At 41.4% G+C, this 21,900-nt stretch overlaps 1 protein-coding gene across 1 annotated transcript in view; it reads right to left on the reverse strand.

Moving 5' to 3' along the window:
• Positions 1-21,900, reverse strand: part of LOC109044206 (tetratricopeptide repeat protein 28) — a 56,732-nt gene that overhangs the window by 21,248 nt on the left and 13,584 nt on the right. The window contains exons 2-6 of the mRNA XM_019061788.2: positions 4,160-4,417; positions 3,227-3,374; positions 2,462-2,688; positions 1,505-1,709; positions 423-631 (exon numbers count right to left, since the gene is read on the reverse strand). Of these exons, the coding sequence (XP_018917333.2) occupies positions 423-631; positions 1,505-1,709; positions 2,462-2,688; positions 3,227-3,374; positions 4,160-4,417 (1,047 nt within the window). The remainder of the gene's footprint in view (positions 1-422; positions 632-1,504; positions 1,710-2,461; positions 2,689-3,226; positions 3,375-4,159; positions 4,418-21,900) is intronic.

Genomic DNA, 21,900 nt, shown 5'->3' on the forward strand with positions numbered 1-21,900 from the left:
GATGTTTGCCTGTGGTGGCTACTTCAGTATTTGAACTTGATTTTCATGGATTTATTTGGGGAAAATATTTAAATGAAAAAACATTTTAAATTAGGCAAATTTTCAACCTATCTTTAGTCTTATCCTGTTGTTTTATTTCATTTTTTTTTCATCGACTAGGTCCTACAAAAATGAAAATCCAGCATTTCAGGTAGAACAGAAAATAATTTCGGTGAGAAAGATATAATTTTACGATTTTCAATCGTCTTTCCAGAAATTTGACAATGCCCAATATGCCTCGTTTTAACAGGAATTGTAAAAAAAACAAGTTTGAACCAGCCATCGGCCAAATTTCAAAGGGCTCAAACAAAAAATTGAATCAGAATAAGACTCAGAGGTGGAATATTTGTATTACTTTGGATGATAATACTTCAAAAACGTACTTGATTTCCTAATCTTCGAGCTAGTCTCAAATGTTGGGTGTGACAATCAACTGCACTGGCAAACTCGCCCATTGCTAGATATACAGCACCGACATTCCCGATTTCTCGAGCCTCTTGTAACTTATCTCCCATCTGTTTGACAAGTTGAACACATTGCTTGTGCGAGGCTAATGCATTTGGGTAATCACCTATAGCTGTATAAACATGACCTGCAACAATAATTGAAACTAATTAAAATTGATCCTCAAGGTAGGTTTCTTTGAGTGATGGAAACTTGATAATCCAGAGTGTCGACTAAAATTTCATTTTGGAGTTTTCTGACATCTTAATTGAATTTTCCTGATTTTGTACTAGAATAAATTGTCACTCATTTGATTTTAGAAACCAAGATATTTAATGAATTGATTCGAATATTGCACCTTTCCATGTACTAAACTGCACGTAGTTGGAAAATACTTGAAGGACTCAGAATTTCTAGATGCAAGACTGATTTTCCTGATAACGTCAAAATTCCTGATATTTTCTGGGTTGTACTGACAGTAGACACCCTGTATCTTTCTCTAGGTTACTTGAAGAAATTTTTCTGTGATAAAAAAGAAACTTTCCAGTTTTTTTCTGTTAAAAAGACTAAGAAGCTACCAAAATGTGCACACCTCATTACAGAGCAAAAAATACGTAATAAATGTTTTTCACCCAACCAGACACAATTTTTTATTCAGTGCAGGTATTGATAAGAGGAATCAGGGGATTATATCATTATAAAAGTCAAATTGTAAAATTTTAAATAAAGTTAAAAACAGTTTCAAACTCATTTGCGTAAAAACTTGGAACAAAATATTTTTGAATTTGTCTGAGAGTGAGTTTTAAACCGTCTTTAACTTGTTGCAATGCAAACCATTGTTATGCTTGTGAGTAATCATAAGATTGAAACACCTCCTATCAATATCTAAACCTTAAGTATGAATATACTTGTATCAGAACAGGAATGGAGGCAAAAGATGAAATGCAAAATTTTTCAAGTTGTTCAAGTGGAAAGTGGGGAACACTTACGGTAAAGTTAGAGTAGAAAAGATGAAACATACCTAAACTTGTCAATGCAGAGGCTGCTGCTTGCGTATCTTTACACTTCATAGCCAAAACTAATTGATATCGATGGGAAGTGAGCGCTTCTTTGAAACTACCTTTGCTAAAGTACGCAGAACCTAAATTTCCATGAGCTCGACATTCACCAGCAATATCACCGAGTGACTTTGCGACAGCTAAATCTTGCTGCATATAATTGATTGCCTGAAAACATATGCCAGTTGGTTATTTATCATAGTGAGGATTTACAGTTACAATTAAGAATGAAGTTCTTGCTTGCAATGGGGATTCTAATTTGATCAACAAGAAACATGAAAGTGTCTTTGGTTTTTCCTGAAATCAACAATTTATTTTTGGTGTTTTGAAAATTTAATTCCTCCTCTGCCATGGTGCTAAACATTTTTATCAGGGTTTTTTTTCAAAAAAAAAAAAAAAAAATGATTAAGCTTCAAAATTTTGAAAAAAAAAAATTGAAACTCTATGTTCTTACAAAAAGTACAACATAGATTTGTGTCCCCAGGTATCCAAAATTAATTCATGCAATAGAGGGTTAGGTGACTTTTTAATAATTTAAAAATCTTTTTAAAAATTTTGCAATAATATTGAGAAAAATCGACTTGACATGAAAATTAGAAAGTCTTCTTTATTGACTCATACTTTAACTGGTATTGTTAAATTAGAAATGATGTTCTGAAATATTATTCTATGAATGTTTAACTACTTTGAGAAAAATGTTGCTAATTATAATCAATGACTCAAATTTACTTGAAATATCTCATGCACAAAACCTTTGATTCAAGTAAATTACACTATATTAACTTTTCATTGAAAATGTTTACCATAAGTACAGTGCTTCTACCTGCTTTGCACAGGATCACCATGTGTCATGACTAGGAAAAACCCAATTTATAAATTTACAGAAAACCGTGTTATTGCTTGTATCATGGGGTCCTTACTTTGTCTAAAGAGTTTAACGCCCAGTAGGCAGAGGATAATGCTGAGAAAACTGAGCCTCGTAGTTTGAGACTGCAAGTTCCGATCCTGAGAGCAGCTTCCAGAACAATGACAGCAGTCTGATAATGACCAGCACCTAATAGCTCTTGGCCAACTACTGATATGAGTACGAATGCTGATTTGCTCAAATTCATTGCCTCTAGTTGAGCGAATGTTGGTTCCAAAGTACCTAGAAAAAGTTCATTCATTAAAACAGTGCGTCAAAAACAATCCAAAGGTAGAAATGAGATTTTGTTCAAAAATTAATTTCTTGTTTCATTATGAGTACAAGTGGAGAGGACTGGTACTCATATCAAACATGCAAAGGCTTTCAAAGAATTCATTACACGGTAAAAAGTGTTACACACCATTTATTTCAAAGGAGGGTGGCGTGAGAAGCATTGGTTATTGTTTGAATGGATCTTGTTCTTCTATGCCTAATCTGTGAGATCCGAGTGATAAGCAATACTGCGACATGTGTGACTGATCATTCCAATACATACTTAATCTTCGATACAATGTCAAAATAGGTTGGATACTTGTGGAAAATATTTTAATTTCAAGATTTAAAAATCACCCTTAATGTTCCTTTGGATCCTTCCTACAAAATAAATTCTTTTCCTGCTTCTAATTAATGATGATTTAGAATAGGTAAGAGCAAAGGATGTTTTCATCTCCGAAGTCTTCAGTAAACTAATTGAATACCGCACCAGTAAAGAGATACTCACTTCTTAATGGCGATTTTAAGGAGGCTTCCACCAGACCGGACAGGAGCTGGTTTGATTTTGGGTCCACAGCCAGACCTGAGCTGAAGGCCGCCAAAGCATCTCCATGGCGGCCTAGACATTGCAATGCTACCCCTTGTCTATAATAAGCCTGAAATAATAATTGACAATTGATTAAACAACCAGCAGAGTCCTCTTTTAGACACTTTACGGCAACAAAACGACGTGAATAAAGAATAAGATTACTCAATTTCCTTTGCAAGGATTTCATTACTTTAGTTCCGGGGGTATTTCATGAAAATTAAGTGGCAATAAAACATTTCAAAAGATTTGTAAACGTGGAGACATGAGGATAAGGGACCTGCTTCAGTTACTTTTGAGAAAAGTTCGGAGGGACCAAAACTTTCGATTTTTTTCTTGTTTAATTTTCTCTTTATTAGCAATCAAATATCGCGAACCATTTAAGCCAAATCGGGTTTATCAGTTAGCTCAGAACTACCCTAAATTGCCGGGCGAAAAGGGTCCTCTCTCTTTTTTGTTATTTTAAAGTTAAAACTTATTCCTCTGAGATTTTTTGAACATATCACCCTCATGAAAATTTTTGACAAGCCATTATCAAAGCTTAATGACTAGATTCATTTTGAATCTTTCTCGAAAAATTTGAACTCATGTTGACCATTGGAATCTCCTCTGGGTGAGTATGCCAAACTTTTGATTTCTGAAATTTTTATTTGAGATTTTCACCCCAAATTGCATCACATATGCTGATGGTTTCTGCTGACAAAGAAAAAAGTTCAAGACGTTAAAATTAGAGGACTTGCTGGAAACGCCTTTGGAAGAAATGAAATATTTGGAGGGGGTTGAATTGTATACAAAAAAAAGGTATAAAAGTGAGTGTGGTGTACAAAAAAAGGAATAAAAGTGAGTGTGGTGTACCTTAGGCCACTCGGGATTGAGATCCCTGGCGCGGGTGGCATCTTGAAGGGCCTGCGCAAACTGGCCCATCTTGATGAGGGCTGCAGACCTATTGGAGTAGAGGATGTGGTTGGTGGGATCCAGTTGGATGGCATCCCTATACAAGGAGACTGCTGTTGCGAAGTCTCCATTTTGGCAAGCTGCGTTACTTTCTTTCACTTTTTCTACAAACAAGGCTTTACTGTCGGCAGGCAGTTCAGACGTGCCTTCCAGTTCCACCTACAACAAACATTGGTCCGTTCTGTTAGTGAGTTTAAAGAAAAAAATGTACGTAAAACAAATATGAAAATAAAAATCAGAGAATAATTAATTGTTAATCGTTATATACGATGGTACGGATGTGGTTCGCAAATATTGCTGCCGTTACTCCATAAATATTTTTCCTCTACTTCCCTTTCCTTATGTAGAAAAAATCCTTCAATATGACGCGTGTATTCCACGACTAGTCCCTTTTTTACTGATCGAAGACTTTGGAGCCTTCTGTTTGGTCAATGTTCTGCACGCACCTTTTCAAGCTCTTGTCTTCCCCAATTCAAACACCTTAAAACCGACAAAAGTTGCGTTGATTCGTCTCAGTCTCGGCGGAAAGTTTGAAACAGGGTTCCATTTCTACAATATTCGATTCCTACTGGTCCTCTTTTTTCCCTGGGCGAGTTCCAATTCCACAATATTTGATTCATATGGGACCTCATTCCCCCCTAGGCTTTCCTGACAAGACTAAAACGAAAGAACAAACCAAGATGCAAAGCGGGTAAGTAGTAACAAAACTCTTTTCATTATTTTAGAAAAGGTAAAAGTTGTAACTGTCACGTAGTTATAATCATCTGTGCTTAGCTTGATGACATTAGGCGAACCATTTCACCGAAGTGATATCAAACGATCAGAAAAACTGGGTGAAAACTCCTTGATATCTCAGTATTTCATATTGAGCGCTGCGAACATTGACACACATTTACCCATGATCGTATCAAAATCTTCCTGAGCGCTGCGTGCGGTAGTTGCGCTATTTCTACGCGTCAGCGATAACGTCGTTTTGAATTTTCGCACGCTCGCATTCTTCCTTTGTCAGTGTGAAAAAAACTCTTCCGCCTCCACATTTCAGCCGCGATAGCACGGTCCGGGACAAATTGGGAAGCTCAGTGCTTGGACTCGAGCCGCAGGAGACTTGAACGCAAGAGTAGAGAAGGAAACACGATGGGAACTTTAACGCACGGTAAGGAAAATAGCCATTCAAAACGGGTTTGGATATCACTTGCAACGGTAGATGCTGAATCAACTCCAAAAATACCGTGCCTGGTAAGAATACTTGAGAGGCTTAGAGGACAAGGCGCATCAGTGCAGTTGTCGAAAAAATTGGGATTTTAACGATTTCGAGTAAAACTAGTCTTAATGCATATTCTGTGAAAAGTTCGCTCCTAAATTCCGATTTTTAAGCAGCTAAAAGTCAGTTTAAACTTTTTTTTGCCACAAGGATCCATGTAATTTCAAAACTTCGAACGCGTATTTCTTGAAATAGCAAAAACTGCACTTCTGCGCGTTGTCCTCGAAGCCCCTAAAGCCCTCTATTTGTATATTCTTCTTGTATGGACCAATCAGAGAGCGGCACAAAGATAGCAATACTCTCCCGTATACAGGTACTCGAATCATTATTTTTGTCGAGGTGTGTGTGGCACTCGGGTCGCGTGCGACATCTTGAAGACTCGACGTTGAGCGAGATGAACTAATTCTCTCGTTACTGGACCAGTTTCCGTGGAAGCTCCTCCACGATAATTTCTCTCCGGAATTTTACGGGCATCCCCAGTTGTCCTCGTTCAAAATATGAGTTTAATTGCCTCGGGAGTGAGTGTTTTAGAGAGGATTGAAAAATGGGTTCACTCGCCGGAGTGTCGCAGCTTGTTTCATTTCCCATTTCCGTGTGCGTAGCTGTCAGCTCCTCATTTATTATCATGCGACGACCGTGATCAACTCCTAAGCACGCGGCACGTGGCTTCAGCGTCCAGCCTCCGTCACAGAGCAACTTTCTTTTTATAATGATGAATGAAGTCAACTCCCCCCCCCCCCTCCCACCACAGCCACCAACACACCTCCCTCTCCTGCCTTTTACGAATTCTTCATAAAGCTACGGCAATTAATATTCGTACCTTAATTTTATGAATTTGTTTATTCGCCTATCTGTAGTCCGAGTTTACACGAAACCTTCTTTATTTTCGAGGGCATGGATTCGATCGAAAAATAATAACGTGAAACGATCGACAAATTACTAAAAAACCGGTGTCGATTCGATCGAGAAATTACTAAAAAAACCGGTGTCGATTCGATCGAGAAATTACTAAAAAACCGGTGTTGATTCGATCGAGAAATTACTAAAAAACCGGTGTCGATTCGATCGAGAAATTACTAAAAAACCGGTGTCGATTCGATCGGCATGAATCGATCAAAAAATAAAAACGTGAAGCGATGGACTTAATTTGATCGATTCACGGGTTTGTCGATCAAACCACGTCGATCGGTTCACGTTTTTCCCCCGATCGATTCATGTCGATTGAATCGACACAGTTTTTTTTAATAATTTGTCGATCGAATCGGTGTCGATCGGTTCATGTCGATCTAATCACGTTTTTACTTTCCGATCGATTTACGTCGATCGGATCCCAAACCACCACCCCCCCTCCCCCCCAGTGGTGAGTGTGGGGATACACTCCCTTAATTTTCTCCTTTGAAATTAAGCTATTGGATCGGATCGTTTCCTATGGGCGAACAGTGAACTTTGACATTCATTCAAACGGTATGACCACCGCGTCATTCAGGGTCAAGGAGTCAGTGTTCAGTTCACCAAGCCTCGGAATTGTAGGGGTTTCATGAAATGTTGCCATATGATTTGATTTTGGCCGTTTAGTTATATTCTTAGCAGGCAACGACATTTCGGAGAAGATTCGGCATCTACCGTTGCAGGTGATATTCAAACCCGTTTTGAATGACTATTTTCCTTATCGTGCGTTAACGTTCCCATACTTAATGCTTCCTTCTCTACTCTTGCGTTCAAGTCTCCAGCGGCTCGAATCCAAGAACTGAGCTTCCGATACTTTTCAAGGGGCGCAATTCGTCTCGGGCCGTGCAGGCGTTTTCGCGTCCCTACTGTCGACACGAAAACATCTGACTCTCGCAGAAGCAAGAGCACAAGCTTGAATGGGTTTTTTTAGAACCTTCAAACCAGTGTTCGAAACTTACCTTAGAATTTTAGGAGCCATGTGGCCCATCAAGCTCAATTTTTAGGGGCCATTGAAGATTTTTTAGGCGCCAAATTCACTTTTTGCCTATTTATCACGGCGCATTTTGTGAAAAGTCAGACGCAAGATGTTCAAGCTACACAGAACTAGTAGCTGAAACTTGTAACTTTCGAAAAATCACCAAACAGAAAAATTAGAATTTTTTTTTTTTTTTTTTTTTTTGGGGGGGGGGGGCACTTTTTAGGAGCCAGGTTGACGCAGAGCCTTCATTTTTCAAGGGCCACGTTGGCGCAGAGCCTTCATTTTTTAGGAGCCATGACCGATTTCTTAGGCGCATTTGGCGCCTGTGAGTTTCGAACACTGCTTCAAACCATGTAATACTTCAATTTTTAACCCCACGGAAATCACAACCACATAAAACTCGTCAACCAAAAAAAATAATTGATGAGTAGTTTTTTTACGATACGATCCTAAGACGGATGTTTTCTAGATGGATAGTAGCGTCTCTGTAAGAGCTTTTTTCACACTGACAAAGGAAGAACGTGAGCGTGCGAAAATTCAAAACGACGTTATCGCTGACGCGCAGAAATGGCGCAACTGCCGCACGCCGCGAGGAAGATTCTGATTCGATCATGGGTAAAATGTGTGTCGATGTTTACTGCGCTAGATATGAAATCCCAAGATATCAAGGAGTTTTAACCCAGCTCTTCTGATCGTTTGAGGTAACTTCGATAAAATGGTCCGTTTAGTGTCATCAAGCTAGACACGACGATTGAGTACGTGAAAGTTTAAACTTTTAGCGTTCCTGAAGGAATGAAGAGGGGGTTGTTCCTCATGCTTTGCATCTTGGTTTGCTGTGGAAAAGCAAACACTTTCGCATATTTTATCAAAGAGAAAAACCTGGCACATTTCGACGAATTAATAGACAAAAAATGAGATCGATCTCTAAGTTCTTCGCAGTGCGCGAAAAGTCAAGGCAACAAACGGGCAAAATTAGGGAAAAACAAGAGTACATTGTTACTAGCCCTCAGACCCGTGATCTCAGCGCGATCTACCGGCTGAAACGGTAAATCTGTATTCGATACGTTCGGTAATTCTTACTAGTTAACGAGATCGGCGCTCTTCACAAGGTCTCAGGTCTGGGTCCGCCTTCTTGGGAGAATGCAATGGCATATTTTCTTCTGAAAATACACTAAAAAATAGAACTACACTAGGAGCTGAGCAGTCATAAAATATTGACCGGAATGGCAAGGTCCCTATCGCGATGTTAGCCAATGGGCACCGGATGATCGTTCTATGGCTTTGACATTCGATCAGCTCTCATATGGACTGCGTTAAGCAGAAAGGAACCAAGCCACATCAGCTATTGCCAAATTTGATTGGACAATTTAGTTTTTCGAATGAAAATGGTTGTGCGGATTTTTGTGCAGAGTTCAGTGGATTTTCTGCATGATGCGAAGCAAATTCCTTAACATTTTCAGTGGAATCCGCACAAACGTCCTCTTGTAAAAACTAAAATGCCAAGTTAATATAGGCAAAATCTATAATGTTGCTTGGTTCCTTTCTGCTAAACGCGGTCAAATCCGACTCTGAGGGCCGATCTCAACGACTTGTAACTATCCAGACTTCATCGAGTAACTCCCATAAGTGCATGTCTGGTTATAATTAATCCGGATGATAAATAGAAGAATGAACCGTTACCAGGGAACGTGAAATCTGCGGCGATCGACTGGACATGGAAGTGATCTGCCCCCTGCGTGGGGAAGAACCACCTACCTGCAATAAAAGCACCTATGCGGGGCCATACCGGGGCGAGGGGCTAATGAGCGGATAAAATCAGCTTTCGAGGGAGGACCGTGGCGAGGGGGTGGGGGCTGCGAAAGGGGCGGGGGCAGGGGGTCGCGACTCCAGCGAGTGGCGCATGCGCAGTGCAAACGGGGCAATCGAATCTGCATTTCCTGGCTCAATGAATCCATGAATCGGAGCATCGCTTCGCGCTCGGCTCAGCGCAGCAGCGTTGTCGCGCCGCGATGCGACGGCGCACAGTGGATCGAGCCAATAGAAGTCGGACAAAATTTGAAAACTTCAAATGCTTGTAACTTCATTTATGCAAACTTTGAGGTTCCAGAATTGGTTTCATTGGTTTTCTAGTGAAATTTTATTTACGAACCACCCCTCAAAATTTAAAATGAGACGAAACAAACATCAAAATTTGCAGTTTTAGTCAAAAATGTCATGTCCTCTCTGACTGACTCGGTTCACTGTGCGGCATCGGCCGCTAGGCTCGGCGCCTAGGGGTCCCGCCGCGACGCACGAGAGAAAAGAACAAAATAAGAAAAAAAATTAACGAGGGATGAAAACAATAAAGAAGAGAAAAATTGAAGGAATAGCGGAAAAAATGCACGAAAAAAGAAAGAAAAGAGGTAAACAAGAAAGGAAAAAGTTGCATGGATAAAAAAGAGAAAAACAGGAGTAAAAAAGGGGGAAAAGATACAGAAATAAAAAACGAAAAAAGAGATGCGAAAAGAAAGAAAGTCACACTGGAAAAAAAAGAATCTTAAATTTGCCGCCAAGAAGTATTTCTTCTTAAATCAAGAATTTTGCTGGTTAATATAAGCTTTTGCTTAACCCAAGCATTATTTTTCTTGAATCAAGAAAAAATCAGCTTAGAGCAAGATAAAGAAAATTCTTGGCGGCATATTCAAGAATTATCATGCTTGATCCAAGCTACTTTTTTTTCAGTTCAGGGTTAATCGAAGAGCGGAAATTTTGGGCACAGAAGCTCTTCAGAAAAATTTCGTTTCGATATTCTCTTTAATTTATTTTAAATTTTTCATGTGTGTTCGTCACGTTACGCTCGGAAAAATGTCTATAATTTTCCTCCTCGCACAAAAGAATACATGATTACTAATATAATACGCACTCTAAATTACAGCGACCATACTTAATGCAAGCCCTCAGGCGATGCCGGGGTTATATTAAGTTAGTTTACCATAGTTTCTCAAGACTCCTCTTTCTTTTATATTTATAAACTTTGTATGCATCAATTTGTTAACACTTAAAAAATATATTTAAAAAAAAATTCTTAATGATAAATGAAAAAATTTGAATTAAAAAAAAAAATAAAATGAATAATAATAATAATAATCATTGTGTTTCATTCATAGACGAAAGTTGAATAAGATGAAAGGCAGATTACGTTGTTATATTGGTCAACGGGCTGCGAATGGGCAGTTGAGACGCAACTTGTCTCTGGACTGTCTGGACGCAACGATGATGAAGCTGTGAGCGCAAGGTTGAGAGAGGCAACTGTACGTGCTCAAATGTAGTCTGTAATGCATAGGCGAGAAATTGAAGGCGCTTTGCGTTTCCTTAATTCCAAGCCTAGAGTTCGATTGTGGCTCCACAAAAAATTCCCTGACCCTTGACGGAATTCCCTGACTTTCCCCTGAATTTTCGCAGTTTTCCCGGTCACTAGCCACCCTCGACATAAAATCCGCCTGACAAAGCCAATCGATTACCGAATTCCGTTGCACCTTAGTCTCGTCTAGTCCAGTCAGAGACAAGAGACCCTCTACTAGTATCTTGGCCATGGTGGAAGCTATTACTTTCGGGACTTAAGTATTCTACTGTTGACTTACCTACGTGGTTGATGTTTAACAACGTGTTGGCAGTTTTGTTTTGCAAACAAGCCAAAAATGGACGAAGATTGGGAAACTTGTTCAGCTCATGACGTCACCCGAAGCTCATCATCCACCATGTAGGTGGGTCAACAGCCAAAATTAGGGTGATGACTGTTGCTCCCTTATAATGAAGATGTTGCATGTGAGAGGAATTTGCGATTTGACTATTGATTCTAGTGTAAAAGTTCGCGAGAAACACGATGGTGCCACTGGTTTTCTCTGAAATCAACTCCCAAGCTCAAAAGAAGCTCTCAAGTTGAGGCCAAAATGGAGGGAATATCCCACGCTATCCTGAGAGTCCACCTCTACATCAAGACAAACTCTCCATGCAAAGATAGGGAGCAAATACATTAGCAGGGTTGCCGTGTTTTCAGTTTTGGAGTCCCCAAATAAAGTGGCAGCCCTGATGTATTTGCTTCCTATCTCTGCATGGGGAGTTTGTTTTGATGTAGAGGTGGACTTTCAGGATAGCGTGGGATATCCCCTCCATTTTGACCTCAACTTGAGAGCTTTTTTTGAGCTTGGCAGTTGATTTCAGAGAAAACCAGTGGCACCATCGTGTTTCTCGCGAACTTTTACATGTGATTCGAGAGTCAAAGCGCAAATCCCTCACACATGCAACATCTCCATTTTTGAATCCCCGAAATCCACCTGTCGCCAAGAGGCCAATAGAAGGTCTCTCGTCTCTGAGTCCAGTTTACAAACAGGAGGATAGATGAGCCTAGTAGGGCCAGGTGACGGGCGCTAGAGTACCTATATTGAGAGAGTATGGCCACTGGTGTTACCACCTCTGATTGGCTCAGCCATCTTAGGCTGAATGGAGCCCTTAGGACCCAAAAATGGCGGACGCCATAAATTAATGTAATGCAAAATGACTCAAAATGTAGTTTTCTTTGCTTATCGTAACGAGAAATTTACTCAAATGCACTATTGCGACTTCTTTACATATTTTTAAGGCTAATCGTGTGCAATTTTTGAGAAAAATTATCTTGGATGTAGCAAGGTTGGCAGCAAGTGCGGTTGGTGATAACCGTCAAAAGTTGGCAATGACCCCCCTCCCATCCACAAAAACCAAAACAAAGCACCGCCATTTTTGGGTCCTAAGCCTCTCCATGGGGCCCAGTGGTCATACTCTCTCAATATAGGTACTCTAGTAGAGGGTCTCTTGTCTCTGAGTCCAGTTTCCAAACAGGAGGATAGATGAGCCTAGTAGGGCCTGGTGACGGGCGCTTCCGCGGTGCGTCGAGTCGGAAGAAGCACCCAGGGCGGCCACTGTGTCGTGAGTCGTGTACTATATTCGCGGGATGATTTTGCGTGTGGCGCGGCGTTTTCCCATTGCAGCGAAATCGAACGGCGGCGGGGGGAGGGCTCATGCAAGGCGGTGCTGCGTCCTGCGCCGGGTTCTCACGGCTCGCGCGGCCGCGGCGTGGCGAGGAATCGCCGGTTGTGGTATGCGCCGGGCCGCGCCGCGCCAATTGGAGCCAGCGCCGGGGCCGGAGCCGCGGTCGCGTTCTCGCGAGGAATTCACGGAAAGCAATCATTTAAAAGGAGTTCTGCGTGCTCGGACGAAACGAAAAGCCCCGGCCCGAGCCCGCGCTCCCCGGCACTTGGAGTCATTTTGCGGTAAACCAATCCTCCATCCCAGAGCCCCGTCCTGCTCCCCACTATACACTATACACTATCCACTATTCCACTATCCACTGTACACTGTGCACTGTGCAGTATACACATCGGCCGCGGTCCACCCATTTGCTCATCTATCCCAGGCCCCGTGATCCCGCGAATCCCATCATGCCCCATGCACCCATGCGCCATCCTCCTCCGTTCTCTGCTCTCCTATCGTCTAATTATCTCCCTCCCTCTCCCCCGCTTCCATCGATGCTCTTACTCCCCCTCACCTCGTCACTCCCCCGAGTCGGTTGCCATGCTCCTACAGATAAATTTAAATTCAAATTTTAAATTCATACACGGGGGGGGGGGGGGGGGGCACATTGAATCTAGAGTCCGGACTCTTAAAAACATCGACTAGAAAAAGTACTCTTGATTCAATCAGAATATAGCTTAAATCAAGAACCAAGCCTCTTAATTTAAGCGGATTTCGTTTTGATTCAAGCAAAAATCCGATTGAATCAAGACTATTTTTTCTTGTCAATGTTTTCAAGAAACTGGACTCTCGATCCAATGTTGTTTTTTTTCCAGTGTACCCAAATAATGATTTACTCGTTTGATCGTCCGTATAAACACCGTTGCGGGAGGCCCGAAGACACCGGGGTGCTACAAGCTGGTACTGAGTATTGTACCTTAAAGCTGCAAAATAGTGTAAATGCAAAACTCCCCTGCAAATATGTGTCCCCGTAGCTTTTATGAATTTAGACCCTCAAACTAAATATATCTTATCCCGTTTCCTTCAAGCTGCAGTTAGAATAGCTCGTTAAATATCTCTTACTTTTCTCACCGTTCGTTAAAGTCTCCGAAGAAGCACCGGTGAGCATTACTCAACCCAATAAGTTCCCTCCCTCTCTCTCCTCATTTTGGTCCCACGGATCATCTGCGAGAACTTTTCGTAGCCAGCGTGAGTTTTCTTACTTTTCTTACCATTCGTTAAAGTCTCCAAAGAATCTCATCCGTCTATTACATCTGCAGTATATCCGACACAGCTGACCGTTTATTAATTGCTGTAGCCTCATATCGAAATTAACGAAACTGTTCGGATTGGCAAGGATTTGTTTGCATAGCCTCATAACTATACAGCTGTTTCTCTACCATAGTAATCAAAAAAAAAAAGTTAAACTTATCGATTAATTATGGATGATCACTACTACGTGATTGTCCACGGGGGAAGAGACTTTAGTCCACAAATATTCAGTCGTTGATGCCAGAGCTTAGTGGATAGTTCTACTAGAATTTGGGGTCAAAAAATCAGACAAAAGTCGAGCCCTCCGAAAGTTGAGGCGGTTAGAACTTTGCGGTTCACGGAACGCAGTTCCGAGTAATAGCTGTTTTTAATTCGAATCATCCTTGGCGAGGGTACGGTCTCCCGGACGGCATCGCAACTTTGAGCCCTCGCTAGTGTAAGAATGAACTTAATTACTAGTAAGCTCTTTTTTCTGCAGGGGATGTTGCAACAACATCCCTGATGAGACCAAGTCGGAAGAAAAGCGGTTCAAGAATCAACCGTACCTTTCAAAGAGACTGCTCCAGCATTGTTCGCCGCAAAAGTTGGCGTTTGAAGACGGCTATGTGTTTTGCTCACCTTTAGGGTACAACCAGAGTTACATGGAAACTCTAATAGTATCTCCGCAATGATTTTCTGGGGATTCGATACTTTCTTGATGGCAATGACACTCATTTTGCCTCCCGATTGGCAGTTGAGATTTCTTTGATCAAATTAAACACGATAAATTCATCCATCAACGATTTGTTTGCCTTTATTTGATGCAAATCACTAAAAGGCAATCAAAATGGTAATTCCAGAGTTTGGTTAGGGATATCCAAAAGTAAGCGTTTCCATCCGTTGATACGAGAGGCCGGTGCAGGATCTCTATATTTCGTCTATGGATCCGTCGACGACGGATCGTAAAAACTGTACTAATAAATCACCCTAGATAATTTGAATTCATAGGTTGGCTGTCCTTTCGGGCCCTAAAAGCTCCATGATCTAACCTCAAAATTACATGATATGCCCGTTCTTTCCCTATATTAATACTCTAGCCGCGACTAGAGTACCTGTATACGGGAGAGTATTGCCATCTCAATCCTTTTACTACACAAAAAGTGTGCCGCTCTCTGATTAGTCGGCTATCATGGAGTCTTAAAGTTGGCCCAATGTAAACAAACCCCAGCCCCGCCACTCCTACACTGAAAAAAAAGTAGTTAGCGTTGAGAACTAATTTGGTAAGTTCTCGCCAAGTAGAATCAAAATTAGGCTTCAGAACAATTTATTGTACTGAAGCACCAATCAATTCGCTTCATACGCTGACTTGACTTTACTAGAGCGCGAACCAGAATTGGAAAACAGCACTAGCTGTAAAATTAGCGCTGTGGTAAGACAAATTCACCTTCGGGTCAAACTAATTCGCCCTCAACACTAACTGCCACATTGTCCGTTACATTTATTTAGTTTCGAAAAAGTGGCGTCGGTACAACAGCCTCAATCGCGTCAGCTCGTGAAAATCAATTAAAATGTGAAATTTCGGGCTCGTTTGACAATGTAAATACTCCCGGTATGATTTATAGTGTCCTCTCTTTCTTGAAAACGTTCGAAAGCAACATAAATAAACCTGTTAAGGTTAGAAATCGTCTGTTCGATTCAAAACGTAAACAAGCATGATATTCGTTGGAGTCGTCAATCTTCTGTATTAAATTGCGATTAAAGCGTTCCGCGTTCAGTTTATATTTTACGAAAATCTGTGAACTTACTGCTTACTTCTATAGTTCGTGTTCTCCCGTAATTTCAAAAGAATATCTCAAGTGTTCGGACGAGATATGTTTATTCAGTGTGAACATTCGCTACCGTTTCATGTGTGAGTGTGTGTCTCTCTAAAGGATAATTCTGTCTACTTGCACATACCTATGGGATATTCCTTTCCTCTGTCGTTCATTTGGAACCGGTCAGTTGATTTTTACCTCTCATCTTTTAAGAAATCTTCTTTTCCTGAAAGTATTGTCCAGTTATCATTCGCTAAGCCGTTTTCTCCTCTCTCAGTTTTGAGGTTAGGTTGACCCAACCCTACCGAATGCGAATTAGAGTAGCGGAATTAGTTTCCAGCACTAACAGTGGTTAGTGTACAGAAACCAAAAATCATGTGTGTCCAAATCACACAATATGAGTTAGTGTATAGAAACCATTTTTAGTCATCTGACGCTAACTCATTTTTTTCAGTGTAGTTTGACCCAATGTAAACAAACAAGATGGCGACAAAGTTCTACATAGTTCTAGACATGATTTAGTATGCGATGGACATTTTTTTATATTCAACTTCTGAATTGTTCGGATCGAACTATTTGATGCATATTTTTACCCAATATTAAGCTTTGAGTGTGATCATCATTAATTTCTCAGCCGATTTTCCTCTGGGTCGGGTTTGTACACATTGGGCCAACTTTGGAGCTCCATGATAGCCCAAAACTGATGAACCAATCAGAGAGCAGTAAGGATATGACAATACTTTCCCGTATATAGGTGCTCTAGCCGCGACTACATGCGCATTTGGAGAAACTTCATCGCCGGGAGACAAGAGGACGCGAAAGAGGCGACACCCTAGCCACAAGGTACCGACGGGCACTTTCCACGGTGAGAACCGTTGACAACCTTGCCCGGCACTTAGGATCGTCCATCTCTGAGTAGGACTGACAGGCTCGCACGCCACGCAAGGGCTCTCACCTCTGGATCCCATTGGCGCACTGGACGGGACGGCGCGGCGGAAACCAGTGCGGATGTGAAAAATTGAAATAAAATTGAATTTAGATGGATTCTCTTCGGCAAACCACAAACAAACCGGTTGATGGATTCCTCCGGTCCGTCCACGAAGCGTTCGATGATTCCCTCGGCTCGATGTGGGTTTCTTCCCGTTCGCTCCTCCTATTTCTCCTCGAAATTGCCGAGAGAAAAACGAGATCATCTTCGCCCCGCGTCGTCGCCTCGTCGCTGAAGCTAAATCGTTATTAGTTCCCCGCCGATCCTCATTCTAAGGTAAAGAAACCCAACGGATTGCCATGCGAACACATAGCTAATAACCAAGGATATTACGGATTAAAGTAACTTTACTTTTTGTTTTATTCTTCATTTGACTCCATATGTCGCACAGTGGATCGAGTCAATTAGAAAGGTCGGACATGAGTTTTTTTTTTTTACTAAAACTGCAAATTTTAATGTTTATTTCGTCACATTTTCAATTTCAAGGGGTGCTTCTTGTAGAAAATTTCAAGGGTGAACCAATGGAACTATACTTTCAAAACCTCAAAGTTTTGTATAAACGGAGTTATAAGCGTTTAAAGTTTCCAAATTTTGTCCGACCTCTCCTATTGACTCGATCCACTGTGCGTCGTTTCCCTCGCGAAAGAACGTAACTACATTTCAGTGTTGCCAATTTCTCCTCGTAAATTGCATTTTTACCGGAGGAATTTGCGCATTTATAACTGAAAATTTCACCGATTCTTCTCCGGATCCATGCAAAAATTAGAGCGAATTTAGATTAAAATTGCATAGGTACATTCAAGTGAAAAATTAAATTGTTCGAGGCAATTTTGCAACCTTGGAATGGAGTTACTTTCCTTCGTCTGAAAAACGACGAATGAGATTCTAGCATGTGTCAGGAATTCGCAATTTAAGCACTGGTATCCCGTTTTAATCGGGGGAAAAAAGAAAGCAAAAAGTGATTTATTCAGAAATGCAGTGTGATCGGGGTTTTTCAATTGAAAATGAAGGCAGTAATTGTCTCTTTTCCTTCCGTATTTTCACTGCTTTCCGAAAGGTTCTTGCCTCGCAAAACTTGACGCCAGCCGGATTAGAGTGCGATAGGATGGTAAAATAAACCATTTAAAAAAAAAAAATCTGAATATCAAAGCAAAATTTCAACTCGTTTTAGATTTGAAGAAATTTGGTTAGAGTCCTCGACAATTCACTGCATACTTCACGACTCAACTGAGCCTTGCAAAACCTAATCTTAAAAGTATTTTCTTGAATTGCGAGAGAGCGGAGAGGGTTTAACCTCGATTAGACTTCATACTCGAGGGCTGCTTGCTTTCCTAACGCGGTTGGTAGAGAAAACGCTGAGAGCGGAAAAGGCTTCGAGCCACTGCACCGGGGGCACTAGGGCTGAGCTCATAAAAAGACGGAGGCCGAGGGGAGTAGAGTTGGGGGGGGGGGGGGGGAGCTCGATTCGCTGGGCGTGAAAAATACGCGGAAGATGCTCATGCAACGTGGAAGAGATGCACGAGAAAAATTGCAAGAATGCAGGCGCAATATTATTGGCAGACCATCATTTTCTTGATAAGGGACCAATAGGACGTACCTTCTACCGAACGGAACTATGTGCATCGAGACATGATCCCTGAGACCCGTAAGGATATACGCATAACAGGGCTCACGTCATGATGCGCATGGTTCCGTTCTGGAGAAATACGTCCAATAGTGAGTACTCGTGAGCTGCCCGGGTACGGGCGACGTTGCCGATAGGCATGATCCAGGATTAAAACGCATTTTTAAAGAAGAAAGAGAGAGAGAGAGAGAAAAAAAACCCTTATGGATGTTTGGGAGCTCCCCAAAACACGAACAGTGGGTTCCCTATCAGGCACGTAGGCAGGGAAAGGGGGCAGTGGGGCTCCAGGGTGGCATGGAACGTAAGAAAGAAATGAGAGATTGGAAATTTCAGTGAAATATTTCATGAAATTTCACGAGGCTGTGAAATATTACATATTTTTCAGGGCCAAAGTATGCAACCCGCACTCGAACACCCAAAAATAGAAGAAAAATAGAAGATAAGAGGTAGATGGAAAAGTATCGATAAACAGGGTGTTCGCAGCGAACACCTTAATAATCGATTATTTACCACAGCTTCAAATGGGGAAATATCGATAGATCGCAAAGCACGCCACGCCACTGGTTTTCACGAAAATCGAAACACAGTTCTATCGGGACGCCCGGGCCCCTTGCGCGGGAAAATCCTTGACTACGAGCAAATTGACCTTTCGGGTACTGATTTTTTGAGGTACCAAGATCACATTACATTTGGTATCGGATTCTCCGTGTACGGTACAGTACATGTACTGTTAGAGTCACATCTTAGACCAATCGGAGCCCGTTCATCGAAAAACGGATACACAAGGTGGTCTACTGCTTTCGAAGTTGAGGACGGGAAGTCCTGCTCATCTGTCTCTGGTTGGCTAGAAGAGTTAGTAATCAAAATCCACATCCGTCACCGATCGATGACCATCTTGGGAGACAAAATCTACGTCCGACAGGTGAATAAAATTTGTTTCTAGTGTCGGTTCAGACCGTTTGGATTCACTTTAATTATTCATCGTTTCTTAGACGTAGGGGCGTTACTCCGTTTATACATGGGCCCAGAAAAGCATGGAGTTATATGGATAGTAGAGCTCATTCTAATATAGAATGACGCCCTTACGTCAGCGGAGGGACCAATTGGGTCACGCTGAAATTCAGATTTTGACCGTATTCCTCTCCTTCACCTCACAATCGTCAATGTTTATCATGATCATTATGATGGGTGTTTAGTCAGCGTTGCGGGTTCGCCCAAGAAGGAGGCAAAAAGGAGGGTAGATAGAAAAGGAAAAAATGAGAGGGAGAAAAGAAAAAACAGAAAAGAACAGGACATTAAACGTCCTCAAAAGCATTGCATTCCACGTCTTTCCGTGATGTTGCCGAAATTAATTCGGCGAAATTTTTCGAATGGACCGGCCTCTAGACAGATATGATTGCTTTCACTTATTCCTGTCAATTCCACAAGCAAAACGAATGACACAACGGGAAGTCTGGTATTCAACTCCTGGACAAGATATAAGTGTTTTCTGTTAACATTGGTTAAATGGAAAAATACTGAAGATCTCATTTGTATAATTAAACTTCCATTTGATCTGTGTTTAAAAGACTTGTTAATAACTCGTTTAGGAGTTGATTTCAAAACTTGTATTAATTTATTTATTTATCTTTTTCTTTTTTTTATTTATAAGTAAAATGGACCACTAGATAAGGTACGAATTTCAGCATTCTGATACATGTTTCTTAACCAAAATTTTACGTAAAACACGATGCACACAACGAAAATTACCGAAATTAAATCCTTACGAAGATATTTAATGATTCTTAATGCGTGAATTCAAACCACCCGCTCATGAAAACTCAATGGTCTACGTGATTCACATCGCGCGCTAAACGTTATCATGACGGTCTCTGCGATATAAAAATCTGGCAACCTCAATCTTGACGCTTTGGCTCAGTTATAGCAAATTGCTAATAGTTTGAACATCACATGATGGGAAATGAACATTGCTCGATTGAGAAGCTTGCTGAAACCGTTGTAGTGGGCGATTTGACTCACGTAGAGTTTTGAGTTTCTTGTCAGCGGGCAGTTCAAATTCCTCGTAACCAATGTGAAATAAAAACGTTAATATCTTCGTTAGGAGTTGGTTTCCGTAATTTTCGTTGTGTGAATCGTTTTCTACGTGAAATTCTGGTTAAGAAACATGTATCAGATCGCTTAAATTCGTACCTTGTCTAGTGGTCCATTCCTCATTATTTTTTACAAGTTGGAGAATCCAATTCCAAGTAAGATTTGGAAGAGAAAACATTCGATGTTTTCTTCTACTTCAGACCTTTGTCTAGCGGCCCATTGTTCAATTTGAAAGCTTTTCAACGGAGATGGGGCAACTTGGGTAGAAGATGAGAATTGAGGAGCAGGTGAGGAGTTTCGAGGTTTAAATCCGTGCCAATAATAGTGACTCCCATGAGCAGAAACCCATGCGGTGGATATAAAGAGAGCGAGACGATAGAGAGACACACGTTCTCCCACGGGAGAAGCGGGAGTGGGAAAAAAATAAAAAAAATACGATTAAAATAAATTGTAAAATGAGTTTGAGATTAAAATCTTAATTGACGAACTGGGAGTGCTTGCATTGAGCGTTGCTCAGCCGGAGCTCGGCGAGGCGGGGAGGAGCGGGGGGAGGAGGATTGGGCACAAGCACTCACATAAAACGGCCATATTTCAGTTCATGTGCAGACTCCTGCGCGCGGGAAACGTGCGCTAAATGAATCGGGTGTTTTCGAAAGGGAGCAAGTCCGTTTTTGCATGAGCCTTGGCTTGCATAAAAGGACATGCTAAACAAGACCCATCGAGGAATGATCCTGTTCCCTTTTGAAAACAACCGATTCAAATACCATCGCAACGTTTCCGATAGGGACGAGCAACCTGGGTGACCCGCCACCTAAGTGCGGACTCGAGGTTTCCTGCCCAGGATTTCCTCACGAAGTTCATCCACGTTTTCGCCCTCTTGCTGTTCGCGAAAATGTCCGCGAATTCGAGATGGACCCTCTGGAAAAGAGTACTATCAGTTTCGATTGGGAGCGACCCTGGCTGCCGGACAAAGGCTGCACACGGTTACAACACCAGGAACTCCCCCGGTCGTAGCCTGAGGAGCCGCTAGCCGCTACTGCCAAGGTCTTTGTTCATTTGATGAGCGTCAAGATGTTTACCTTATTAGATTTATTTCATGCCCGAGAAATAGCAGGGAGCAAAACTTCATGGAAAATAAAATCTTGAAATTTCACGTGAATATTTCATGAAATTTCAGAAATTTATGAACCATGTTGAAGAATACCGGTTGCTGTTCATGTTTCGCAAAATATAAAAATTGTGACTTTCTTGTATTTCTGCATGTTTGAGTGCGGGTTGCATACTCTAGCCCCTGGTGGCCTCTAGCCGGCTCTGAGTATTATACATTAAAGCTGCAAAATAATGTAAATGCAAAATTCCATACCATGTGTCATTGTGTCCCTGTAGCTTTTATGAATTTATACCCACAAACTAAATATATCTTGTCCCGTTGCGTTTAAGCTGCAGTTGGGATAGCTCGTTAAAGTTCTCTTACTTTTCTCACCGTTCGTTAAAGTCTCCGAAGAAGCACCGGTGGGCATTACTCAACCCAAGTTCCCTCCCTCTCTCTCCTCATTTTGATCCCGCGGATCATCTGCGTGAACTTTTCGTCGCCAGCGTGAGTTTTCTTACTTTTCTAACCATTCGTTAAAGTCTCCGAAGAATCTAATCCGTCTATTACT

This window comes from Bemisia tabaci, chromosome 6 (assembly GCF_918797505.1).
Source record: "Bemisia tabaci chromosome 6, PGI_BMITA_v3".
In the NCBI taxonomy this organism is placed as follows: Eukaryota; Metazoa; Arthropoda; class Insecta; order Hemiptera; family Aleyrodidae; genus Bemisia; species Bemisia tabaci.